Source organism: Diabrotica virgifera, chromosome 1 (genome assembly GCF_917563875.1).
Source record: "Diabrotica virgifera virgifera chromosome 1, PGI_DIABVI_V3a".
Lineage (NCBI taxonomy): Eukaryota > Metazoa > Arthropoda > Insecta > Coleoptera > Chrysomelidae > Diabrotica > Diabrotica virgifera.
The window spans coordinates 8,761,451-8,784,859 of record NC_065443.1 but is presented as its reverse complement, the minus strand read 5'-3'; the positions used below and the strand labels follow the sequence as shown (position 1 = coordinate 8,784,859).

The window sequence follows — 23,409 nt, the reverse complement described above, 5'->3', positions numbered from 1 at the left end:
TTATAATTTATTTTCGTGAGAACGAGTTTCTTAGTTTTTTATAGACTCATTTAAAATTTTCAAATCGTTCTAAAAATTCGAATTTCCCGCTAAAAGTAAAAAACTGTTCGACATATCCTTGTCATACTTGGCAGCAAGTGTAGGTACTATACACCCTACTAAATTATGTTAAACAAATGTTTCAGGCTACTACCAGAGGCGTACGACAGGGGAGAATGATTGGTTGACCCTTCCTAAATTCTACGTCACTGGCGGAATTGCTATTTTAGTGCAATTTTTCGATTCTCCAATACTTTGTATGAAAATAATATATTCTTAATTCGTAACGATAAAATCGTTAGTTTTCGAGATATCTGAAGTTAAAATGAAACGCAGAGTTTTTTTGAGTAATGCATTATATCCCTTCGGTTTTAACTTCAAAAATCTCTTAAACTAATGATTTTATCGTTAAGAATGAAGAATATATTATTTACATAGAAGGTATTGAACAATCTAAAAATTATGCTAAATGCGCAAAATTTTTTTTCTGATTTTTAATACTGGATTTTCTTCAAAAAATACCCGAAAAAAGCGAAAAAATGCGGTTTTTCATTTCTAAAGGTACGTTTCACCAATTTTAAAAATCTGAAAAATTTCAGGGTGAAAGATTGTGCAAAAATACACATTATAATTGATTTTCGTAAAAACGAGTGTCTTAGTTTTTTTTTCAGACTTATTTAAAAGTTTAAAATTGTTCTAAAAATTCGAATTTCCCGCCAAAAATTAAAAAAAAATTTTTTTCATATAGATCTTTTTTAAACTTACAAATTTTTTAAATAAAGTTTTTGGCTAGCTCTCGATGCGGCTGAGATAAAAAATAAAAACATAAAAAGCTTAATTAGGCTCTAGGGGGGTCACGTGACCACCTAGGGGGTTAAAAATTTCAGAAAGTGATATCCTCTATATGTGCTAAAAAGTGGCCTATATGGAATTCGAATCGGCTTGGGGGCACTTTTCACCATCTTACCCGGCTAGGCCCTTTAATTCATTGTACTTTGCTTGTAGTAGTGCATTTTAATAATTAATTTTACTTACTACATACAATTGTTTACCTTTTGACATAACCTTAATATTATTTTTTGGTCTATGGCCTTGACAATTGTCCAGTAACCAGGACCAATATGATTGGCCATTGGCCAATATAATTAAAAGTGCGAAAAATGTTGCCGAGCTATGAAACCAGGTGTCGCATAAGACCCAGATATTAGTACTGATTTATATAAAGGACGATATAACGACTACAGAGGACTATTAATTAATTAAGTCTAACACTATTTATAATACATGGATAAGGGATTTAAAGAATGTAACGTAAAAGTGAAAAAAAAAAATGGATGTGTGATATAGAAATTTAAGAAGAGTGGACATTTCAGAAGGATCATTCGCCGACGACGTCATCATATTGGCCAAAAATGAAAAACAACTACAAAGAAATATAGAAATATGGAATGAATTACTAAAAAACAAAAGTTATGGTGATAGGAGACAAAGAAGAAGAAAAGATAAATATATAAAAATAGAAGAAGTAAATATAGAACAAGCATGAACTGTCAAATTCTTAGGAGCAAAATTAGAAGACAGGAAACAGATATTAATAATGGTATTAAAAAACGATGTACCTAGACTATGCAATGAACAATAAATTCATAAATAAGCATGAAATAACAAGAAAAACAAAAATTGAGTCAATATATAGGCCTCTTTTTATATAAAGAGTAAAATACAGACAGTAGAAATAAAATACATGAGGCGAGTTCGAGGACTTACCAAAAAAGATAGAGCAGTCAAATAATGGAGCATTTGCAAATAGAGTCAACCTTAGAATATATAGAAAAAAGGCAACTCACTTCGTGGGTCATGTACAGAGAATAGAGAATACAAAAACGGTGAAAGAAATTTGGCAGGCAAAAAAGAAAGATAGACCACGACAAACAAGGGGTAGCACTCAAAGAAACATAATTGAAAAAAGAGAAACAACATTGGCAGAAGGAAGGCCAGAAAAAAGAAGGATAGGTCAAATTTGTACATAATGTAAATATATAGCAGAATGTTAGTTAAGTTTACAAATAAGATTAAGTTTTTACCTCTATTAGAACAGCCACTTCTGAATCTCTTTTACCAATCAGTGATCTATCGTTAATATTGGCTGAGCCGCAGATGACCTTTTTATCATCAACTATCATTAATTTCGAGTGTACGTATATTAGTTCAGTGATCGGTTCTGAATTTAACGTGGAATGTGTTCTTAAACCATAGAAAGATATGTATTGCGAAGGGTCCTTGATACCGGCTTTTTCTAGTCTTTTTAGAATGGCGTCATCACCCCTAAAAATATATTTATGTATATATATATATGATAAACTAACCTATAAACACGTAGAAATATGTTGAATACTGATTAACTACTTCAATAGCCAATTTTAAAAATTCCAATTTTATAAGTTGATCTGAGGATTTATCAAGTTTTTTGATAACATTAAATATGTATAAACATTTTCAATTTCATTGCAACCCAAAAACGCAGCACCATTATATTCTACTTCAATCAGAGAGTGCAGCAAGTATCTATACCGGGTTCGGGACTTTTTTGCCCCTCGTCAGTAGACACATATGCTCTTCTCTCTGACTGAACCAGGATATTCCAACGTCTACAAACACTAGTGTACAGTCTCGGATTGTAACGAACGAAATGGCTGGGCTGCCGTAGCGACATCTGCTAAGAAAACGACTAAGTCTTCAATCTAGTACACATAAAATAACATTAACATATTATTTTACAACTCATCAGATTGAAAACAGTGGAAACCTTCTCTCGCAACAACCTCCGAGGCTTATAAAAGATACGAGCCATACGGATGCCAAGACTATAGAAAGATGAGGGAATTTTCCAATTTATAATTCACATACCATCTGCTCAGCGTGGTAAAAGCAACAACGAGAAGGTTTCCTACGTACTCCAAATAGAGTAAATAAATTAAACATCAAAAATGTATACACATTTCGTTCGTTGCAATCCGAGACTGCACACCTTAGAGTATTCTGGTTCAGTTAGAGAGGAGAGCATGTGTGTCTACTGACGAGGGGCAAAAAAGTCCCGAAACCGGTATAGGTGCTTGCTGCACTCTCTGATTGAACCAGAATATAATGCTGCTGCGTTTTCGGGTTGCAGCAAAATTGAAAATGTCTATATATTTTTAATGTTTAATTTATTTACTCTATTTAGAGTACGTAGGAAACCTTCTCGTTGGAGCTTTTACCACATTGAACAGATGGGATGTGAATTATAAATTGTAAAATTCCCTCATCTTCTTATAGTCTTAGCATCCGTATGGCTTGTATCTTTTAGAAGCTTCGGAAGTTGTTACCAGAGCAGACTCCCACTGTTTTCAATCTGATGGGATGTAAAATAATATTTTAATGTTATTTTATGTGTTATTATATTGAAAACTTAGTCTTTTCTTTTTTGATATCATTTAACATATTTTATACTTACTGAGATATCGATGCATAATTCCAGTAGGTAATGGCGTGCAGCGAGGTTCCAGACGGAGCCCCAACTTCTCCTTCAAATCCCGGCAACAATGGCATTATTACATATACCCGAAAAACTTCTTTGGCTCTGTTTAAAAAATAAAACTTTTACTTTTAGCATTTAAAGCAATATTTGTAAACGGTAAAATAGCTAATAAATTAGTTATAACTCAATTATATGCCATTCTTTTAGAGAAGCTAAGTAACATGAACATATAATGCAAAAAAGTCACTCCAGAATATATGTGAAAGTTTTAACAAGATCAGAGTAGAACATTTAATAGAAAAGAAAGAGAAGAGGAAAAGTTGGACGAATGACAATATACTGCAACTCACGGAAGGAAGAAGAAAATCGAAGAACAACAATAGAATGTACAAAAATATTCAGAGACAAATAAGAACCAAAATACGGAAGGCCAAACAAAAATGATTAAAATTAGAGTGTTAAGAGATAGAGTTGTTGCATCACAACCATAACAAATTTAAGAGGATCGGTACGTATTTTCGGCTGCAATGCTATTCAAATGGGGATTCATTTTTTTCGAATCCTGAGAAAACTAATAAGTATTTTTGAAAAATTTAAACGCAGAATGAAATATCACGTTATTAGCGAGGGCCGAAAGTCCCTGAGAACTTCTATAATGTTAATTTTAATAAGTTACAGGGGTGAAAAACTAAGAGAAAATTTAGTGTGATTTTTAATTTCAAATATATCATTCAAAATAAACTTTTTATTTATTCTAAGGGACTTTCGGCCCTCGGTAATAATTTAGTCTTTCATTCTGCGTTTAAATTTTTCAAAAATATTTATTGGTTTTTTCAGGATTCGAAAAAAATGAACACAATGCCGTGGTAATATTTTCCAAATATATCTTTGTCTTACAACGCACTCAGCCGAATATAATATTGTCAGCATATATTGTCAGTCAGACACTGACAATCAGTGACAATTTTAAATATTTGACATTGCATCGGGAATATGTTGAGTTATTGATTAAATATTATTGAAATATAGTGTATTTGATAAATAATTGATTTAAGACGTGAACTTAATAAAAAGTTATTTATTGTGTATTATTTGTGGAAGATCCAAGCAGAGAATACATCAGGATAATATATTCTGTGATCCAAGTATTTTGTTGTTAAAGATGTTCAAAATTGTAAGCGTTCCATAACAATATATTATTAAAAAATCACTTTAACACTTTTCCTCTTTTCTCGATTGAGTATTAGTCTTTGCTGTAGAAATAAAGTATTACAATCACTGAATACATAGTTAGTGAAAAAATTATCACATTTATTAACTGATTTAATAATTTCCAATTATAAAAATAACAGTTATCAAAGAACATTTAAAACCCATATCTTTAAATTAATGACATTTTCAAGTAGAATGACATTCTAGTAATGTTTACATATCCATACCAGTGTGAATTTTACTACACGTAATTTGCCGTGTCATCATCATTCTCTTTGCCTTATCCCTATGCGGGGTCGGCTTCCCTAATTGCATTTCTCCACACAATTCTATCTTGGGCCATATCAATGTTAATCCCCTTTACCAACATGTCCTGCCTTATCGCCTCCCCCCAGGTCTTCTTTGGTCTTCCTCTCCTACTCCTTCCAGGAATCTGCACTTCAGCTATTCTTCGTATTGGGTGGTTAACGTCTCGACGTTGAACATGACCAAACCATCTTAACCTATGCTCTCTCATTTTGGCATCAATTGGTGCCACACCTAGACTTCCCCTAATATACTCATTTCTAATTTTATCCTTCTTTGTCACTCCACTCATCCATCTAAGCATTCTCATTTCCGCCACATGCATTCGCTGTTCCTCTTTCTTTTTCACTGCCCAACATTCAGTTCCGTACATCATAGCTGGTCTTATGGCTGTTTTATAGAATTTTCCCTTCAGCTTCATTGGAATTTTTCTGTCACACAACACACCACTCGCTTCTTTCCACTTCATCCATCCAGCCCTAATTCTACTGCATGCATCTCCATCTATTTCTCCATTACTCTGTAATACCGATCCTAGGTACTTAAAACTATTGCTTTTTACAATCATTTCACCATCCAAAGATACCATTTTATTTGTAGTAGCTCCATCTTTAAATGAACATTCCAAATACTCTGTTTTTGTCCTACTAAGTTTTAAACCTTTTTCCTCCAGAGCTTGTCTCCACTGTTCCAGTTTTTGTTCTAAGTCTCTTTCACTATTTCCTACTAACACGACATCATCAGCATACATTAAGCACCATGGAATGTTACCCTGTATTTTCGCTGTTATCTGGTCCAAAACTAATGAGAATTCTTCTTCTTCAGGTGCCATCTCCGCTACGGAGGTTGGCAATCATCATAGCTATTTTAATTTTTGAGGCAGTAGCTCTAAATAGTTGTTTTGAGCTGCATCCAAACCATTCTCTCAGGTTCTTCAGCCATGAAATTCGTCTTCTGCCGATGCTTCTTCTGCCATCTATCTTTCCCTGCATTATGAGTCGCAGGATGCCATACTTCTCGCCCCGCATCACATGTCCGAGGTACTGTAGTTTTCTTTCTTTAATTGTCAGTTCAACTTCCTTCTCTTTACCTATTCTTCTCAGTACTTCATTGTTCGTAACTCTATCTACCCAGGAAACCCTCATAATTCTTCTATACGTCCACATTTCAAAGGCGTTAAGTCGTCTCATTGTCTCTACATTTAACGTCCATGATTCCAGTCCATAGTATAGTACACTATATACGTAGCATTTTGTTAGACTAATGAGAATAAATACGGACTAAGCACAGAACCTTGATGCAATCCTACTTTCACATGAAATTTATCAGTCTCTCCCACACCTGTCCTAACACTAGTCGTTACTCCCTCATACATATCCCTCACAATCTTTACATATTCACCAGGGACTCCTTTCTTATTGAGTGCCCACCACAGAATCTCTCGAGGAACTCTATCATATGCTTTCTCAAGATCAATGAATACCATATGAGCGTTTGTTTCTTTACTCCTGTATTTTTCCATCAACTGCCTTATAGTGAAAATTGCTTCTGTTGTTGATCTACCCTGCATAAAGCCAAATTGATTCTCGGATATTTCGGTCTCTTCACGTATCCGTCTATCAATTACTCTTTCCCATATTTTCATGGTGTGGCTAAGCAGTTTTATAGCCCTGTAGTTTGTACATTGTTGTATATCTCCCTTGTTTTTGTAAACAGGTACCAGTATACTGCTTCTCCATTCGTCTGGCATTTGTCCAACTTCCATAATTCTATTAAATAGACCTGCTAGCCACCTTGTTCCTGTCTCTCCCAATGCTCTCCATACTTCCCCAGGAATATCATCTGGTCCTACCGCTTTTCCTTTCTTTATTTTTTGAAGCGCTTGAGCCACTTCCTCATTAGTTATTTTGGTGACCATTGCTGCTACTGTCTCCGTTGACTCTACAGGCTGTCTGTCAAATTCTTCATTTAATAAGCTGTCAAAGTACTTTCTCCATCTCTTTTTGACATCCCTTTCGTGAACTAGTATTTTATTATTTTCATCTCGGATACATCTAATCTGATTAAAATCTTTTGCTTTCTTTGCTCTCTGTTTGGCTATTTTATATATCTTCGTTTCGCCTTCCCTGGTATCAAGTTGATCGTATAGGTTTGAATACGCTTCTGCTTTAGCTTTTGCTACTGCTACTTTCGCTTCCTTTTTGGCGACCATATAGTTTTGAAGATCTATGTCCGATCTGATTTCTTGCCACTTTTTATATAATTTTCTCTTCTCTTTTATTTTTCCTTGTACTTCATTTGACCACCACCAAGTCTCTTTATCTTCAAACTTCTTTCCTGACGTTTTCCCAAGTATTTCAATAGCCGTCTCTCTAATAATATTGGCCATTTTTCTCCAAATTGTGTTAGGGCTTCCTTTCATGTTCCAACATATTTTTTCTACTATTCTTTCCCTGAATAGACCTTCCTTCTCATCTTTTAGCATCCACCACTTGATTTTTTGTGGTCCTCTCCGATATTTTTGTTTAGTTTCGCTTTTTACTTCGATGTCCAGAACAAGCAGCTTATGTTGTTGGCTTACTGTCTCACTAACTATTACCTTGCAGTCCTTGCATTCACGTATGTCTTCTTTCCTTATCATGAAGTAGTCTATTTGGGATTGATGTTGTCCACTTTTGTAGGTAATAAGTTGAGTTTCTCTCTTTTTAAAGAATGTGTTAACAATCGCCATATCCAATGCTGTTGCTAATTCTAGCATGTAATCTCCAGCTTCATTTCTAGTTCCAAAGCCTAATCCCCCATGTATTGTTTCATATCCTGTCTTGGCTTGGCCCACATGTGCATTGAAATCACCTCCTATTATAACTTTCTCCACCGCTGGAATATCACTCAGTATGTCTCCCAATTGATCATAGAAAGCTCTTCTTTCATTCTCACCCAGACCTGTTTGAGGAGCATACACACACACAACATTCAATACCTCTTTATCAATTACAAATTTCACTGACATCATTCTATCACTCGTTCTTACAACTTCTACTACGTTATCTTTCATTTCACTATCAGCAATTATACCAACTCCATTTCTAGTGTTACTACTCCCTACATACCACAATTTATATCCATCACCTAGTTCTTTCGCCCTTTGTCCTTTCCACCTAGTTTCTTGAATACAAGCAATTTGAACTCTTCTTCGTTTGAGCGCATCCACTAACTCCAGACTCTTACCTGTAAGACTACCAAGATTCCAAGACCCTATCCTGATTTTTCTAACCTGTAATGGTGTTCCCCCTGAGATAGTCCTCACCCGGAGATCCGAATGGAGGCTCATTTTACTTCCGGAACATTTTACCTCAGGAGATGCCATCATTTCAGTATAAGTTTTTATTTCGTTTGGAGAAGGTCTTTTCATTATTATGGCCTGAAAAGATTTTTGGATATTTGATGCCTGAATGCCTTTTCTATCAGCACCATACCCTGCCCTGTCCTGCACGTTTAGCCAATACACCACCAATGCAACCAAAGTGCAGTATTACCCCACACCCGCCTGCATTTTTCTGTATAGGCCAGGATCCCTACTGTAAGGACTGCCCTATAAGCCAATGTATTGTTGCCCGTATCCCGCCACTAGGAGGCACGTACTTCATTCGGGATACACGTAATTTGCCGTGTAAAGCCAGAAAAAGTAGGGATACACGTAAAATATTTGCGAATTATGTACCCATAGCCTTAAAGGCTCCGTGTAGCAGCTCCAATGGATACGGCATTCGCTCCTCTACATATAAACCGCCACCGACTGGATCGCCGAGGGTGAGTGCCGAGCGGGAGTACCAACGTGGATAATTACGTATGAGTATATAGTAATATGAGTACATAGTAATTTAGGTATGAGTATATAGTAATATGAGTACATAGTAATTTAGGTATGAGTTATAGTAATATGAGTATATAGTAATTTAGGTTAAATTAAAATTGCTCATTAATTGTGGAGCTACTGTACAGAGCACCAACCAAATGGATACGTACCTTTAGATGCATAATGAGATTAAACAAGCAGCTGGTCTTCAGAAATCCAGTCTAGCTAGCAAACTGCGATATCCACAGGGTAACATCATCACAGATAAAAATAAAGAAATTTGCATATGGACCAAATACATACAAGAGTTCTTTGATAATAATAGGTCCAAACAACGTTCCATTCTACATATGTAATGGCCACTTACCAGTCACATCATATGAAGTGGACAATATCACAACTAAATAATGACAAAACTTCTGGACCTGACAATGCATATGCTGAACTCCAAAACTCAGTTTGGTTTTTGAAACGCAGAGGGTACGAGAGAGGCCCTCCTTAGCATACAAGTGCTATTTCAAGGATGTAGAGGCGTGAATTGTGACATTTACGCATGCTTAATTGATTTACCATAAAGCGTTCGATACAGTAAAGCATGGCGAGCTGATAAAGATATTAACAAATATTGGAATAAACATCTGTGATCTAAGAATTATTAGCAATCTTTAGTGCAATCTGACATCGTCTTTCCGTACAGAGGCTGGAGAATACGACGATATCAAAATCAAACACGGGATCCGACAGGGATGTGTACTATAAGCCCTGCTGTTCAACATATACTCTTGAGGAAATCTTTCAAGAAGCAGTAGATTATGTTGAAGCCAGAATTCGGATTAAGGGAGAATGTATCAATAACTCTTTTGGATTTTTGAGATAAAAATCACCGTCCTCCCTCTGGGAGCTTCAAGAATCCTCAAATCGCCGGCGATAGAACAACGAGGACAAAATCATCTAGACTGAAACCACATCACCAAGACTGCAACGACCAACATCCGTAGGCCTGGTCGAAAACAACACCTACAACCCCAGAGCCCATTGCAGAACCAGCAGCCGTACCATCTGACATCAAGAAGTTACCATCGAACCAGATACCAAAGCCATAGGTATAATCTACAAATTGTTAGTTTTTGGCAAGAATTTGAATATATTTGTTAATGCACTTAATAAGTCATATTTTTATTATATCTTTATGAACAATAAACATGATCAGTTGAAAATATTGTTTTGTTTGCTTCCATTCTAAATTTTCATAGTTCATTTCTAAGAGTGAGAGACTGAGCTAAGCTGAGGGTGTAGCGATGGCTATCTTAGATGATTGAGGTAATATTTTCGAATATTATTTCAATTAGCAGGGGTGGTCCGTCGCCTTTTTTTCGTTTCATGGTCGACAAATAAAGGTACTAACGTCAATGAACATTGGGATCATTCCTTAGAAATTAAATGTAGTATAGAGAAAGCAAGATCTCCATTTCAAAAAATGGCTCAGCTATTCATGATTTATCAATACCCATAAAAATCAGGCCACTACGATGTTATATCTTCCCTATACTGTTATACGGAATTGAGTCATTGACTGTCACAGACGCTACCAGCAAAAAAATTGACGGTTTTTTAATGTGGCTTTATCGTCGAATCCTGAAGATTTCTTATACCCATCACGTTACTAATCAGGACGTCTTAATTACTGATCGTAATTAAGAATACAAAAAAATGAAGAGCTGTTAACCACAATAAAACCAACCAAAGTCGAATACCTCCCTCACATCATAAGGAAAAGCAAAAGTAGAAGGAAAACGCGGACCAGGAAAGTAAAGGATTTTCTGGCTGAAAAATCTACGTACGGCGTTCAATACAACAACCACAAATCTTTTCAACGCAGCAGTATGCAAGTACAGATTGCCATGACGGTCGTTAACATCCAAAACGGAGAAGCACTACAAGAAGAAGGCGAGGATTCGTCGCACAGGTGTACAGGATTTCCTGTACAGGTATACATTATGTCCCAACAATATGACAAACTTCCTTCACACATTGATTGATTGATAATAATAATAATAAATCATTTTGATAATTGCTTACTTGTGGGCTCTAAGTATCCTCTTAAACAACGCTTCGCCTATTTGATTCTTCGTGGAGCCGTTATCGCGAGACAAGGAAATAAAAAACTGGTTCTCGATGTAAATGTAATGTTGAGCCTTCGTTATGATATCTATGTACGCCTCGTGGATGCTTTGTTCCACCATATCGAGTTCTAGATATCCAACGGACCAGCAGCTACAGCTTCGAAGGACCTGGCACGAAACTTTGTGTTGTTTGTTAGGGAATTCTATGGGTAACGTTTTGTAGCCTTCGTATTGTTTCGGTAGTAGGTAGTTGTAGGCGTTGTTGCTTTTGGCCTTTTCCAGTTTCGTAGCATTCCATCTTTGAATAAAATGCCTAGAAATGAAATTGGCGTTAAGTGTATGCGTTAATGTTCAATAATATATAAAGAGCAAAGGAAAAAAACCAAAGAGATAACACCTTTGAGTTAGAAGAAGAGATAAATGATGGACCAAGAACATTATAGCAGGAAGTTTATTCTGCAATACACAGCTACAGGATGGCAAAGCAGCAGGCCCCGATAATATACAAGCAGAATTACTCAAACTGATGGACAACGAATCAATAGCAATAATCACAAAGATATTCAAGAATATATACAACTCTCGAGAAATAATAATAATAATAATATTTATTTCGAAAATTGTACATACATATATACAGAGACACATACATATACGCAGAGCGAAATATTCGTCAACATAAAAAACAAAATTAAAATTACAGAAATCCTGTTAAATATTAGAATTCATGAAATCTATTACCTGATATGGTTCAATCTGCAATAGTAATTTACGCACAGCTTTTTTATATTGAGTTAATTGTGTTATTTTTCTAATGTCGTGGGGCAATTTATTAAATAATCTCATGCAAGAATATTTGGCACCCTTCTCTGTCACAGTTAATCTGTGAATAGGATACATATACTTAATCTCCCTATTGTTGTAACAATGTGTAGGTAGATTCATTTCAAACAGATATTTATTTCTAAAGAGGAATAGTAGACATTCCTCGATATATATTGCAGGTACTGTTAAAATATTATTAGATTTGAAAACTCCTCTACAAGACGCTCCGAATCTCATTATTTTAATAATTCTTAGCACTCGTTTCTGACAAATAAATATTTTATCAAGTTCATTGCTTCCACCATAAAAAATTGCTCCATAACGGACTAAAGATTCAAAATTTGAAAAATAAATTGTTTTTAGGTCATCTTGACTTAAATATTGCGATAATACTCTAAAAGTATAGCATACTGAATTCAACCTTTTATTAAGTTGCTGTATGTGACTTTCCCATAACAATGTTATATCAATTGTCATGCCTAAAAATGTAGTTTTAGTGCCAAATTCAACGTTTGTATCATCTAACAGAAAATCATTTGGACATTCCACATTTGATCTAGTTGTTCTAAAAATTAAACAATTCGTTTTTTGTTTATTAATAATTAATCCCTCACTGGAGAACCACTTAGACATTTCTTCATAAATATCAACAGATTCATTTAGTAGAATTTCCAAATGATCTCCTGTCACTAGAACATTCGTATCATCAGCATAATTAATTAGACTACAGTTGTTACTAGTAATACAATGCGACATATCATTTATATACAAAATGAAAATTATCGGTCCAATTATGCTTCCCTGAGGAATGCCTAATTGTATAGGTCTAATTTCGGATTTAACATTCTTATTATCTTTTGTTAAAATTACTCTTTGTGATCTTCCTGATAAGAACGATTTAAACCAATTATGAGCTACCCCTTTTACACCATATAAGTTTAGTTTTTCAGTAATAATTCGTGATTCACACAATCATATGCTTTTGTTAAATCTAGAAATAACCCTAGTACAACCTCATTCTGTTCTAGTGATTGTAAGACATTTTGAGTGAATTGATATATTGCTGTATGTGTCCCTTTGCCCTTTAGATATGCATGTTGACTATTATGAAATACATTGTTTTGTAACATATATTCCATCGATCTGTTACTCATACATTTTTCAAAGACTTTCGAGAAACTTGGCAACAAGCTAATTGGTCGATATTTCTCAATCTGTGCCACACTGCCTTTCTTGTGTAAAGGTCTAATAACTGCTAATTTCAGTTTATCTGGGAAAACACCCGACTTAAAAGAAATATTTACTGCATATGTTAATGGAATAACAATCTCATTTAAACATATTTTAATAATTGATGTTGAAATTTCATCATCACCACAACTCTCTTTATTTTTCAAACCTTTTACAATAGAAACAATTTCTTCCTGAGTTACAGGCCTTAAAAACATAGATCTATTCGCTTGTTCTATAGAAGATTCATAGGAGTTTGAGGAAAATTCTGATACCAACAGAGACGCACAGTTTAAGAAATACTCATTCAAGTTATTAGCCACTGTATTACCTTCTCCAGGGATCTGAATTTCCCTCTGTGATGTTGAATTACCCTTTATGTCATTAATTATTGACCATACCGTTTTAGTTTTGTTGTCAGATTGTTCTATTTTTTGTTTAAATTTTTTCGCTTTATTTTGTGCCAAAATTCTTTCATAATTCTTTTTTGCATCATTGTAATCTTGTCGAAATCTGTTATCATTATAACTAATGACATAAAGAATATCAACTTGTCTTTTTGCGGCCACTACTACTTCATCCCTAATATAATTCTTTCTTGCATTTCGGTTAGGATACACTTTTTTAATCGGAAAACTCAAATTAAACTGATATAAAAAAATATTATGAAATCTATTCCATACCTCATTTGCATCATCACTCTCATAAATGTTATTCCAATCTGTTAGTGCCAACCGATTTTGAAAATCGTGTTTGTTGCAAGGACTAAATATTCTTTTAAAGCAAAAAGCACTACTTTGTTTACATATATTAAAACTTAGGCTTTGAGCAGTGTGATCCGATATTAAAGTTTTATGAATTGTGACTGTATATTCTTCATTATAATTAGAGAAAATATTATCAATTAGTGAACTTGTGGTATCTGTAATTCGAGTATATTCCTTCACACATCGAAGCAAATTGTATGATCCTAGCAAAGAAAATAATTTGTCTTTATCTCTATTTTTATCATTATCATGCATATGTATATTAAAATCTCCAACCAAAAAAATGTATCCATTAAAATGTACAATATTTATTAAAATGTTTTCTAAACATTTTAGAAAAGCATCTGTTCGCCCGCCAGGGGTATAAACACACATAATTAAAAATTTTTGACCGTGGACAACACATTCACAGATACTGCATTCACAAATTCCAACTTCAGATAAGGCCGTTATTTCAGATAGCATTTTATGCTGAATTCCATTTTTTATAAATATCGCACTACCTCCATGCTTATTTAGTTCCTCTCGACAAACTGCTTCAGCTAAGAAGAATCCATTGATCCCATAGTTCTTAAGTTGATCATATGTTTTCCAGTGCTCTGTTACACAAAAAAATACACAGCGGAAAATCTTTTAGGAATTCCTCTATTCTATTTACGCAATTTCCAATTGATTGTAAATTTTGGTGAATTATTGTAATGTTTGTGAATTCCTTTTTTGAATTTTTTTGTGTCACTTTTGGGTGATTATTTTTTAAAGTACTGCAAAATTCCCCCCACTTAGAAAATCCTTGTGACGGTTAAAATCGAAACGACTTATTCCTACACCACTAGGCCAAAAAGATGGATCATATAAAATATCTTTTTTCTTGAGAGATGCTGTTACGACAAACGATTTTAATCGATTTTCATCCGATGGTAATTCCTTCACTTGTACTATTTCGTTTTCAAACTCCACGTTATTTTTAATATACTTTTTAATCACCTCTTCAGTTGCGGCCCTTTTTACTCTATTTATGTAGAGCCATACTTTACGCTCCCCTCCTGAGAACTCCAATTCTTTATCATTGAAACTATTCCCCGTACCTGTTTTTTCTTTGTCGTTTTCTTCTAACCACTGTTTGAAATTCTTCTCTAGTGTCTTCACGTTCTTCTGCGGATGTATCTTCGCTAACATTTTCCTTTTGTTCGCTATTTACCTTTTTTTGAGGTTCCTTCTTACCTTGTTCATGTTCCATTGGTAAAACGTTTGGTTTTCTTATATTTGATTGTACACTTCTTGGAGGCACTTGTTTGATAAAAGTTGGTACACTGCTGATAGGTGTAGTAGCCACTTCCGCGAAAGTTTGTTTACATTTGAGATTAGCATTTTCATGTTCCAATCTCCTAATCCTATCTAACAATAATTCGTTATTTAGGGCTAAAATTTTATTTTTATCCTTTACTTCATCGACCAGTTCCCTTAAATACTTGTTTTCAACTGCTAACACTAATTGTTTATCGTTTTTGTCGTCCGGTTTTTTCACCACTTGACAACATGTTATTTTAGTTTCATCCAAAAACTTGATTTCTGGACACCTTTTTGCGCAACTTTGGTGATAAATCGATAAACAATTTATACACACACATACTGAGCACTTTTTTGTATTGCAACATTTCATACTGCCACTGTTTTTATTATTTTTATCACCATCTTCCGACACACAATCATCGTCGGACGCCATGATGCGAAAATACCAACAGAATGGCTGAAGTCTGAGTTTATTGCACTTCCAAAAAAACCAGGAGCCAAAAAATGCGAAGAATACCGTACGATAAGCCTGATGAGTCATCTCCTAAAATTGTTCCTAAAGGTAATCCATACGAGAATTTACAAGCTATGTGAAAGTAAAATTTCGCCCAACCAGTTCGGCTCGATAAATACTGTTGGTACGAGAGAGGTTTTGTTTTCAATACAAATCTTATTCCAGAGATGCAGAGACGTCAATTGCGACGTATACGCATGTCTGGTTTATTACGAGAAAGCGTTTGATCGAGTACAGCACGCCAAAATGATGCAAATACTAAAAGAAGTCGAAATTAACAACTAACATCTGAAAATAAATAGAAAACTTAGTCTTTTGCTAGCAGTTGCCGCTAGGGCATCCCTGCCATTTTGTTCGTTGCAATCCGTGACTGCACGCCGGGGTTTGTCCTAGTTGAGTCAGAGAGAGCAGCATACAGTCCGTCTAATTTACTTACCGTTGCACGTCATTATCTACGTTAGAGATCTAAGTTGACATTGTTGCCCAATTACAAAAAATTCTTGAATTCATTTTAAATCAAAAACATCACACAATTTTTGCGGAAGTGGATTATACAGCAAAACAAATTAATATTCAATGTAAATAAATAAAACCTTTAGAAATAGAAAACAAGAATTAAGTTATAATTTTACGATAAGTACATAATAAAAACAGTAAATATAATGAAACAAATACTTATAGCAAAGAATATAAACAAATATGAAGTGTCATCACCGCAACTGTCAAATAAATGTTACCAATTTATGCCAAAATATCACCTTCGTTCGATTATAGTTACAGTGTATTACGAACAAATGTGATTTGTAAAGACGCTTTATAATCCATTTATACAAATTGAATTATTCATATTATTGTGTATTTCTTTAAGTTAACATTAATAGAAATCTTTAAATATTATTTCTACACGTATATAATAAAATATGTCTAGTGACTGTAATGCCAGTGTACTCGACAAAGTGATTCTAAAAAAGAACACACCTACCGACTAAATATTTCGTGTTGGTATGATGTGACGTCACGGGCTATGACGCGGATGACGTGCAACGGTAAGTAAATTAGATGGAGTATATGTGCCTCCTGATGAGAGACTAATAAGTTTCAAAACCGGTAGAGGTGCTTGCTGCAATCTCTGATTGATCTAGAATAATGATGCGGTTGTAGTTTCGTGTTGCAACGAAATTGAAAATGGTTATTCATTTTTGATTTACATGTTTACTCTGATTGGAGTACGAAGGGATCCATTCTTGTTAGAACTTTACCGCGCCGAGCAGATGGGACGTGAATTATAAATTGTAAAATTCCCTCATCTTCTGTAGTCTCAGCATCCGTATGGCTTGCAAATTGTAGAAGCATCGGAGGTGTAACCAGAGAAGGTTCCCATTGTTTTCAGTCTGATAGGATGGAGAGTAAAATTTTTTAATGTTATTTTATGTGCTATTAGATTGAAAACTTAGTCTTTAGTCTTTTATAATTAGAAACCTTTACTGGAATCATACTGCAATCCTCAGAGTTGAAGGTGAACACACCGAATACGTGAAAATCATGCGTGGAGTGAGGCAAGGCCGCATTTTGCAGACGCGTCTAGCTCAAGATGGCTAATGCTGAAAATGAGATCCATCTCCTACCACTTTTCTCTCCATTTGAGCCACTTTTGTTAGTGTCCAATATGTTATCACTAGCAATATGCATTGATCGAACTGTCTTGAGCAATTTTTTAAATGTTTTATTGACAAGTGATAAGCTTTCTATACGCTCCGAGCTTCGCTGGTGTCGCTCCTAGCGGATTACTAATGCAACTTTCACCGGTAATTTTTAAATTTATTATTTAATTGTTATCGCTTAATATTTAAAACGCAAAAAAGTAATTAAATTGTAATCGATTTTTTAAAGATTTTGCTAATCATTTTAACGTTCTATTAATGAAATATTAATTTCTTACTTCGGATACTTTCACAATTATCGTGTAGATGGCGCTTAAATTAATTTATAATTACATATTACGAAATATTAAAAAAACTTAAACTCAGTATTTAAAACGAAAGTATATTTAAGATAAAAATATACACCACAGCTTTGACCAACTCATATTATTTCCTATTAATGTTTTTAATTTCAATGTTTTAAATTAATCACTTTGACATTTATGTCAAATTTCCAGTAAAAGCTTACATACTTGTCACTACTGGCGTTCGCGAATTTTTACTTATCTCCTCTACCTACGAGCTCATAGCGTATAGGAAGCTAGAATAGAAAAAAAAACCTCATACACCAAGATAACAGTTGAGAAAGAAAAGATGGCTAGGAATGAACAAGAAAAGTTATTATCTTACCTGGCTACGTCTCTAGCAGCATCACCGAAGACGCACATTCCGATATCGTGCCAAGGCATCCTCGGCGTAGTCATCCTGTCGATAAAATCGTCAAACGGAGAATCCAAGTTAGTAAAATCTTTAACTATAAAGTTCACATAATCTTTACCGATCCAAAGTTTGGCAGATCCATCTAATTCCTCAACCATTTCTTTCGGATTGCTGCCGTCAGTTACATCGTGGTTTACCTAAAGATATACACCATTATACATCTAGACATCTAGTCAAATTTTAACCGATTCTCCCACTCTTTTTGTCGTTTTAAAATTCCCACAAAACTGTTAAGAAATAAAAGATAAAGGCAGTTTTTGTTTTCATTTGATTCAGAGTTGGACCACCATCTCCATACAGCTATTTCAGCATCCATGCATCCTCAGTGGAGCTATGCAGTCACAACTCTAAAACAAAATCAACAGACCCTGCCTATTTAAGGGAAAACATCGCGATGCAATGAATCCACCTTTTGAGACGCAAAACAGAGACATCTCTCGTAATACGAGGAAGACAAAAAACCCCAGATGCAAAGGTTACTACTTTTATACAATTAGAATAATTCAAATAAAAATAATAAACAATAATTTAAATCCAAGACTTTTCGTTAAGAAACTGCTTTCTGGCTGCATCCCGTATCTTCGGCTTTTACAATATATAAGCACAAGAGACGACGAATATAGAAGAAAGCAAATAAAGGACACACTTCTTTTCGTCTTGGAAAAGGACCTAGCTGAAATAGCTATATGGAGATGGTGGTCCAACTCTGAATTAAATGAAAACAAAAACTGCCTTTATCTTTTTCATCTTTACTCAGATTTGAGTACCTGAAACTGCCTTTCGGTCCTTTTCCTAGACGAAAAGAAGGTAAATACGTGGCCTGTGTCCTTTATTTGCTTTCTTCTATATTCGTCGTCTCTTGTGCTTATATATTGTAAAAGCCGGAGATACGGGATGCAGCCAGAAAGCAGTTTCTTAACGAAAAGTCTTTGATTTAAATTATTGTTTATTATTTTTATTTGAATTATTCTAATTGTATAAAAGTAGTAACCTTTGCATCTGAGGTTTTTCATCTTCCTCGTGTTAAGAAGTAGTTTTGGTAATATTTTTAGATGAAATAGTAAATATAAATTGATGCACTATATTGTAACAAAAGTAGGGAAGCATAACAACAGCAGCATACCAAATAAAGGAATATATGGTCTAGAAATTACGAACTAAAGAGGAGAATGGTTACTAACATTCACAAAGGAGCAAAACCTATTTTGTATCAACACATTTTTTAGTAAACCAGATAACAGAAGATGGACCTGGATAAGCCCAGGCGAGAAAACCAAAAACCAAATTGACTATCGGTACTGAATAGATCCAGTCTGAGAAGGGACCACAGATTAATAAGAGCGAAAACAGTAATCGATAAAAAGTTAGAAAGAAACAAACTTATTTTGCAAAACTTACGCAAAACAGTACCGATTACCAAAAACAGTTTGGATCTAACCTAAAACCAACGGATCAATTAAAAGAAGAAGACATTAATTTGGAAGAAACAATAAGAGCTAGTATACGAAGTTATTAAGAATAACCCATACGAAGCCGAAACCGAAAAATAGTAAATTAAATACAGAAGCTGCAAGAATCAAAATTCAATGGACTACAAGTTACTTAATAAGGCAATAAGTAAAAGAATGGCGCCCAACGTGGGTGTCTTTTACCTACCCTAGAGATGGTGTTACATTTTTCTGAAACACCCTGTAGTACCTACCATAAAACATCTACAGACAATAAGGATACTTATCGAAAAGTAAAACGAATACAATTAATATCTTCATTTGGCATTTGTGAATTACAATAGGATACTTGATTCCACAGAACACTGGGCCGTATTAGAAGGGATGAAGGTGGAAGATGTAATTGGAAGATTTATTAAATGGAGCTATGTAGGAAGCGTGGAATGACAAAACAACGAAATATGGACGAGAAACATTGTACATTTGAGACCAAGAGAACACAGTCGTAGTAGAGAAAGACAACATCAAAGCAAAACTAGGGAGAAATACCAAATAACACAAAACATAGAGGAGTGGAGAACTCATGGGGAAGAAAAAGAAATTTGTAGTAAAAGACGGATCTGTAGGGTAGAAGCTGCAGAGAGATCCCGAATCTCCTACGCCTACGTGACTCTTATTCTAGAATATTTGAAGCTACATAAAACCGGTTTTTGATATTGAATTATTACTATGTATTTTGGATTGAAGCAGCAATGAAAGTAAAAAATGTTAAGAACAAAAAAACTTAAAACTTACCAAATTTAAAGAGGTGTCGGACTCACGTAACATTTCATGTTCATGCGGTGTATAAACTAAATGAATTAGTTCCTTCCCTTTATGTTTCAGACTGTCAATAACGTTACTGTGATGATGTTTTCTTTCCAGCTCAGGCGTGTTCATCTTGACTGGGGGTTTGCTATTTATTATCAAATGATCGCCTGGCTCTAATTGAGGTAAAGTTGGTTTCACCTCCATCTCGATAGGTTCGGTTTGTTGTTCGTCGTGTTTTTGCATATAATAAGGTACTGGAATCGGATAGATCGTTCCACCGCCCGGTACAGTCGATGTCTTTTTCTTGACAGTTGTGACGTCCACGGAAGGTGTCATGCTACCTAAATCTGTTAACCTAAAACATTCAGTATGTGTACAAGACAACCAACGTAGAATGAAGTAAACACTTCTGTTGTATGTAGGTATATAAATTTCTAAATTTATATACCTACATACAACAGAAGTGTTTACTTCATTCTACGTTGTCTTAACAAAGGTATACAGCCAACTACAGGGTTTACCCTTTTAAAGTTTTACAAAACAACCGTTTTGTAAAACTTTAAAAACATTAAAACATTTAATACTTAAAAAAATTTACCGATGTAATACCTCATGTACCAGCCGGTTTGTTTGAACCTTTATTTGCTCTTTCTCATGTTGTTTACCTAAGCGTCGCTCATTCAGTCCGGAAACTTTTTGAAGTTATACTTTTTTACGCGCGATATGAGGGTGAATTTTTATATGTTAAAACCTACGATCCCGGCGCATGCGCATTATAACTTTGTTCTGATTGGATGTTCAAATGGCATGTCAAAAATTATCCAATATGGCAGCTGTAGCGCAGCTGTGGTTTGGACGGTTTGGTTATGTATGGTTGTTGCGTTTTAAAATTTGTGGGAAGAGAAACAACAAAGGTAAGTTAATAGTTATACTGCCTTTTTAAATAGTTTTCAGATTATATCTTTGAAGTTATACTTCAAAATGTTTTAATTTATGTATGTATCAGTCCAGAAAAGGTGTGGAAAGAATATATTAGTGTTTTTAAATATATTTTTCTACTAACGTGTTAAAAATGCAATTTTTAGGACTTCATAGGAGCGTTAAAAATGCTACTTTAAGGCACTAGTGCTTTAAAATTTTTAAGGCACTGCAGTTAAAAGTAAATTGTCAAATTGTGAAACGTCAAAATATTTATATTTCATTTATTAACATTAATATTAATAATACAACTTGCGCAATTTGAAAAAGGTGGTTTAAAAGGTTTTTTTTATTATAATTTTGTGTCTTTGGATTTGTATTCCTTGGGCGTAAAATAATAAAACATCTATTTTTATATTTCACTTGTCACCATGATGTATAATTATGTATATCTGAAAGGTAAGTAGCATGCAGCTTGATGGCCTTGTTGGTAGAGCATTGGACCAGAGATAAAAAAATCGCGAGATTGCGGGTTCAAATCCCGGACGATTCATATTTTTTTCTTTTTTTTTTTAATATTTGGCATTGTTAAGTTTTGGTTCATTTTTGGTAATTATTGTTAATTTTTTGTGTTGTAACTGTTAAGTAGGTATATTTATTTCGTTGAAATTATATTATAATAGAAGTATAACTTCTTACGTGCGTACAAAGTACACACACATTCTTTTTTTTTTGTAAATATAGAAGTTAATCTCTCAAAGAAGTGCCAAAAGGTGGTCGCGTTAGATGCAGTCTACTTAAGACCACACACACCAACTCGACGAAATTTTCTTTGAATATTTTCCTATAAATAGGCCTCATCTAGGCATCCTTTTCATTTTCCGTTTCCGAAATTGAGTTGAGAAGATCTGTTTTTACCCTATGTGGAAGAAGATGTAACATTTGTGTCACCATCTCTGTTAGTTAAATTACCCTATTAATTTGGTAAGTGAAATGTGTTTATTTCTTAACATGCATTCTTTATTTTTCTAATTTTCACACTTTTATTATATGTTTCGACTCTCCGTCCGTCCAAATCTCCTTGTATTACTGTATTATACAGTTTAAGATTTGACTGGTGTAACAAGCAATATTCTTCTAAAATTAATATCCGTACTCTTCTCTACCCCAGCAAATTCCTTGGACTTCAGCCTTCATCATAAGAGAGTTAATTACACAGAAAATCAATGTTCATTAGATTCGTCTTACAGTATCTGAGGTAATATGAGTACATATCCCTTCTTTTGTCAGCCGATTTAAGTAAACTTCTTTCTTCAGAAAGGTACAAATAGAACACGAGACTGTATATAATTACTTAATCGAAATCAATGCTTAAAATCTCTTACTCAAACAGAGCATATTTTATAATTTTTTATTATTAATAAATATTTACTGTTACTTAACATTGATGGTAGGTTTAAGAACGGTAGGTTTAAGAATGAATCTAGGCAAAACAAAGACTATGACAAACACAGAACAAGATACTGCTACCACAATTCGAGGAAGTGAAATAGGACAAGTACGAGAATTTTTGCGCAACATCTAAAGTCTTCAACCAGTGTGTGTTACCAGTAATCACGTATGGAGCGCAAACTTGGACACTAACAAAAACTAATATGGGTAAATTTATAAAAACAGAGAGCAATGGAAAGACAGATGTTGCAAATACACATGAAGGAAAAAAAAACGAAACGAGTGGATTCGAAATATTACAAAATTGAATGATGTAAGAGAAAAGTAGCCGAATCTATGTAAATGAAAATTTGCGGGTCACCTCAGACACATAGATAATAGGTGGAACAATGGAATACTACACTGGAGACCATAAGAATACAAAAGGAGTAAAGGAAGACCACATATGAGATGGGTTGATGACTTGAAGAGGCAAGCCTGTCCCAGATGGATGAACTTTGCTCAGGACAGACACAAATGGAGACAAGAAGGGGAGGCCTACGTTCTAAAATAGATAACATGGGCTACATAGATAGACAGATGTAACTAGTAACTCCACTCTCATACAATGATTGTTAAATTGTTCTTTAACTTAACCCAATTTTTCCAATTTTTCAACTCTAGGGAGTTATCGACATTACCT

At 34.4% G+C, this 23,409-nt stretch overlaps 1 protein-coding gene across 6 annotated transcripts in view; it reads right to left on the bottom strand.

The window, feature by feature from the left end:
• Positions 1-23,409, bottom strand: part of LOC114328626 (phospholipase D2) — a 96,494-nt gene that overhangs the window by 29,374 nt on the left and 43,711 nt on the right. For 5 of the 6 annotated variants that reach the window (XR_007701085.1, XR_007695768.1, XR_007695766.1 and 2 more), the window contains exons 10-14: positions 20,343-20,712; positions 18,010-18,236; positions 11,010-11,366; positions 3,533-3,658; positions 2,124-2,364 (exon numbers count right to left, since the gene is read on the bottom strand). Coding sequence is in view for 1 of the 6 variants with exons in the window: in XM_028277571.2 (XP_028133372.1) it covers positions 2,124-2,364; positions 3,533-3,658; positions 11,010-11,366; positions 18,010-18,236; positions 20,343-20,712 (1,321 nt within the window). In the remaining 5 variants the exon portion in view is untranslated. The remainder of the gene's footprint in view (positions 1-2,123; positions 2,365-3,532; positions 3,659-11,009; positions 11,367-18,009; positions 18,237-20,342; positions 20,713-23,409) is intronic. The other variant, XR_007695774.1, reaches the window with a different exon arrangement.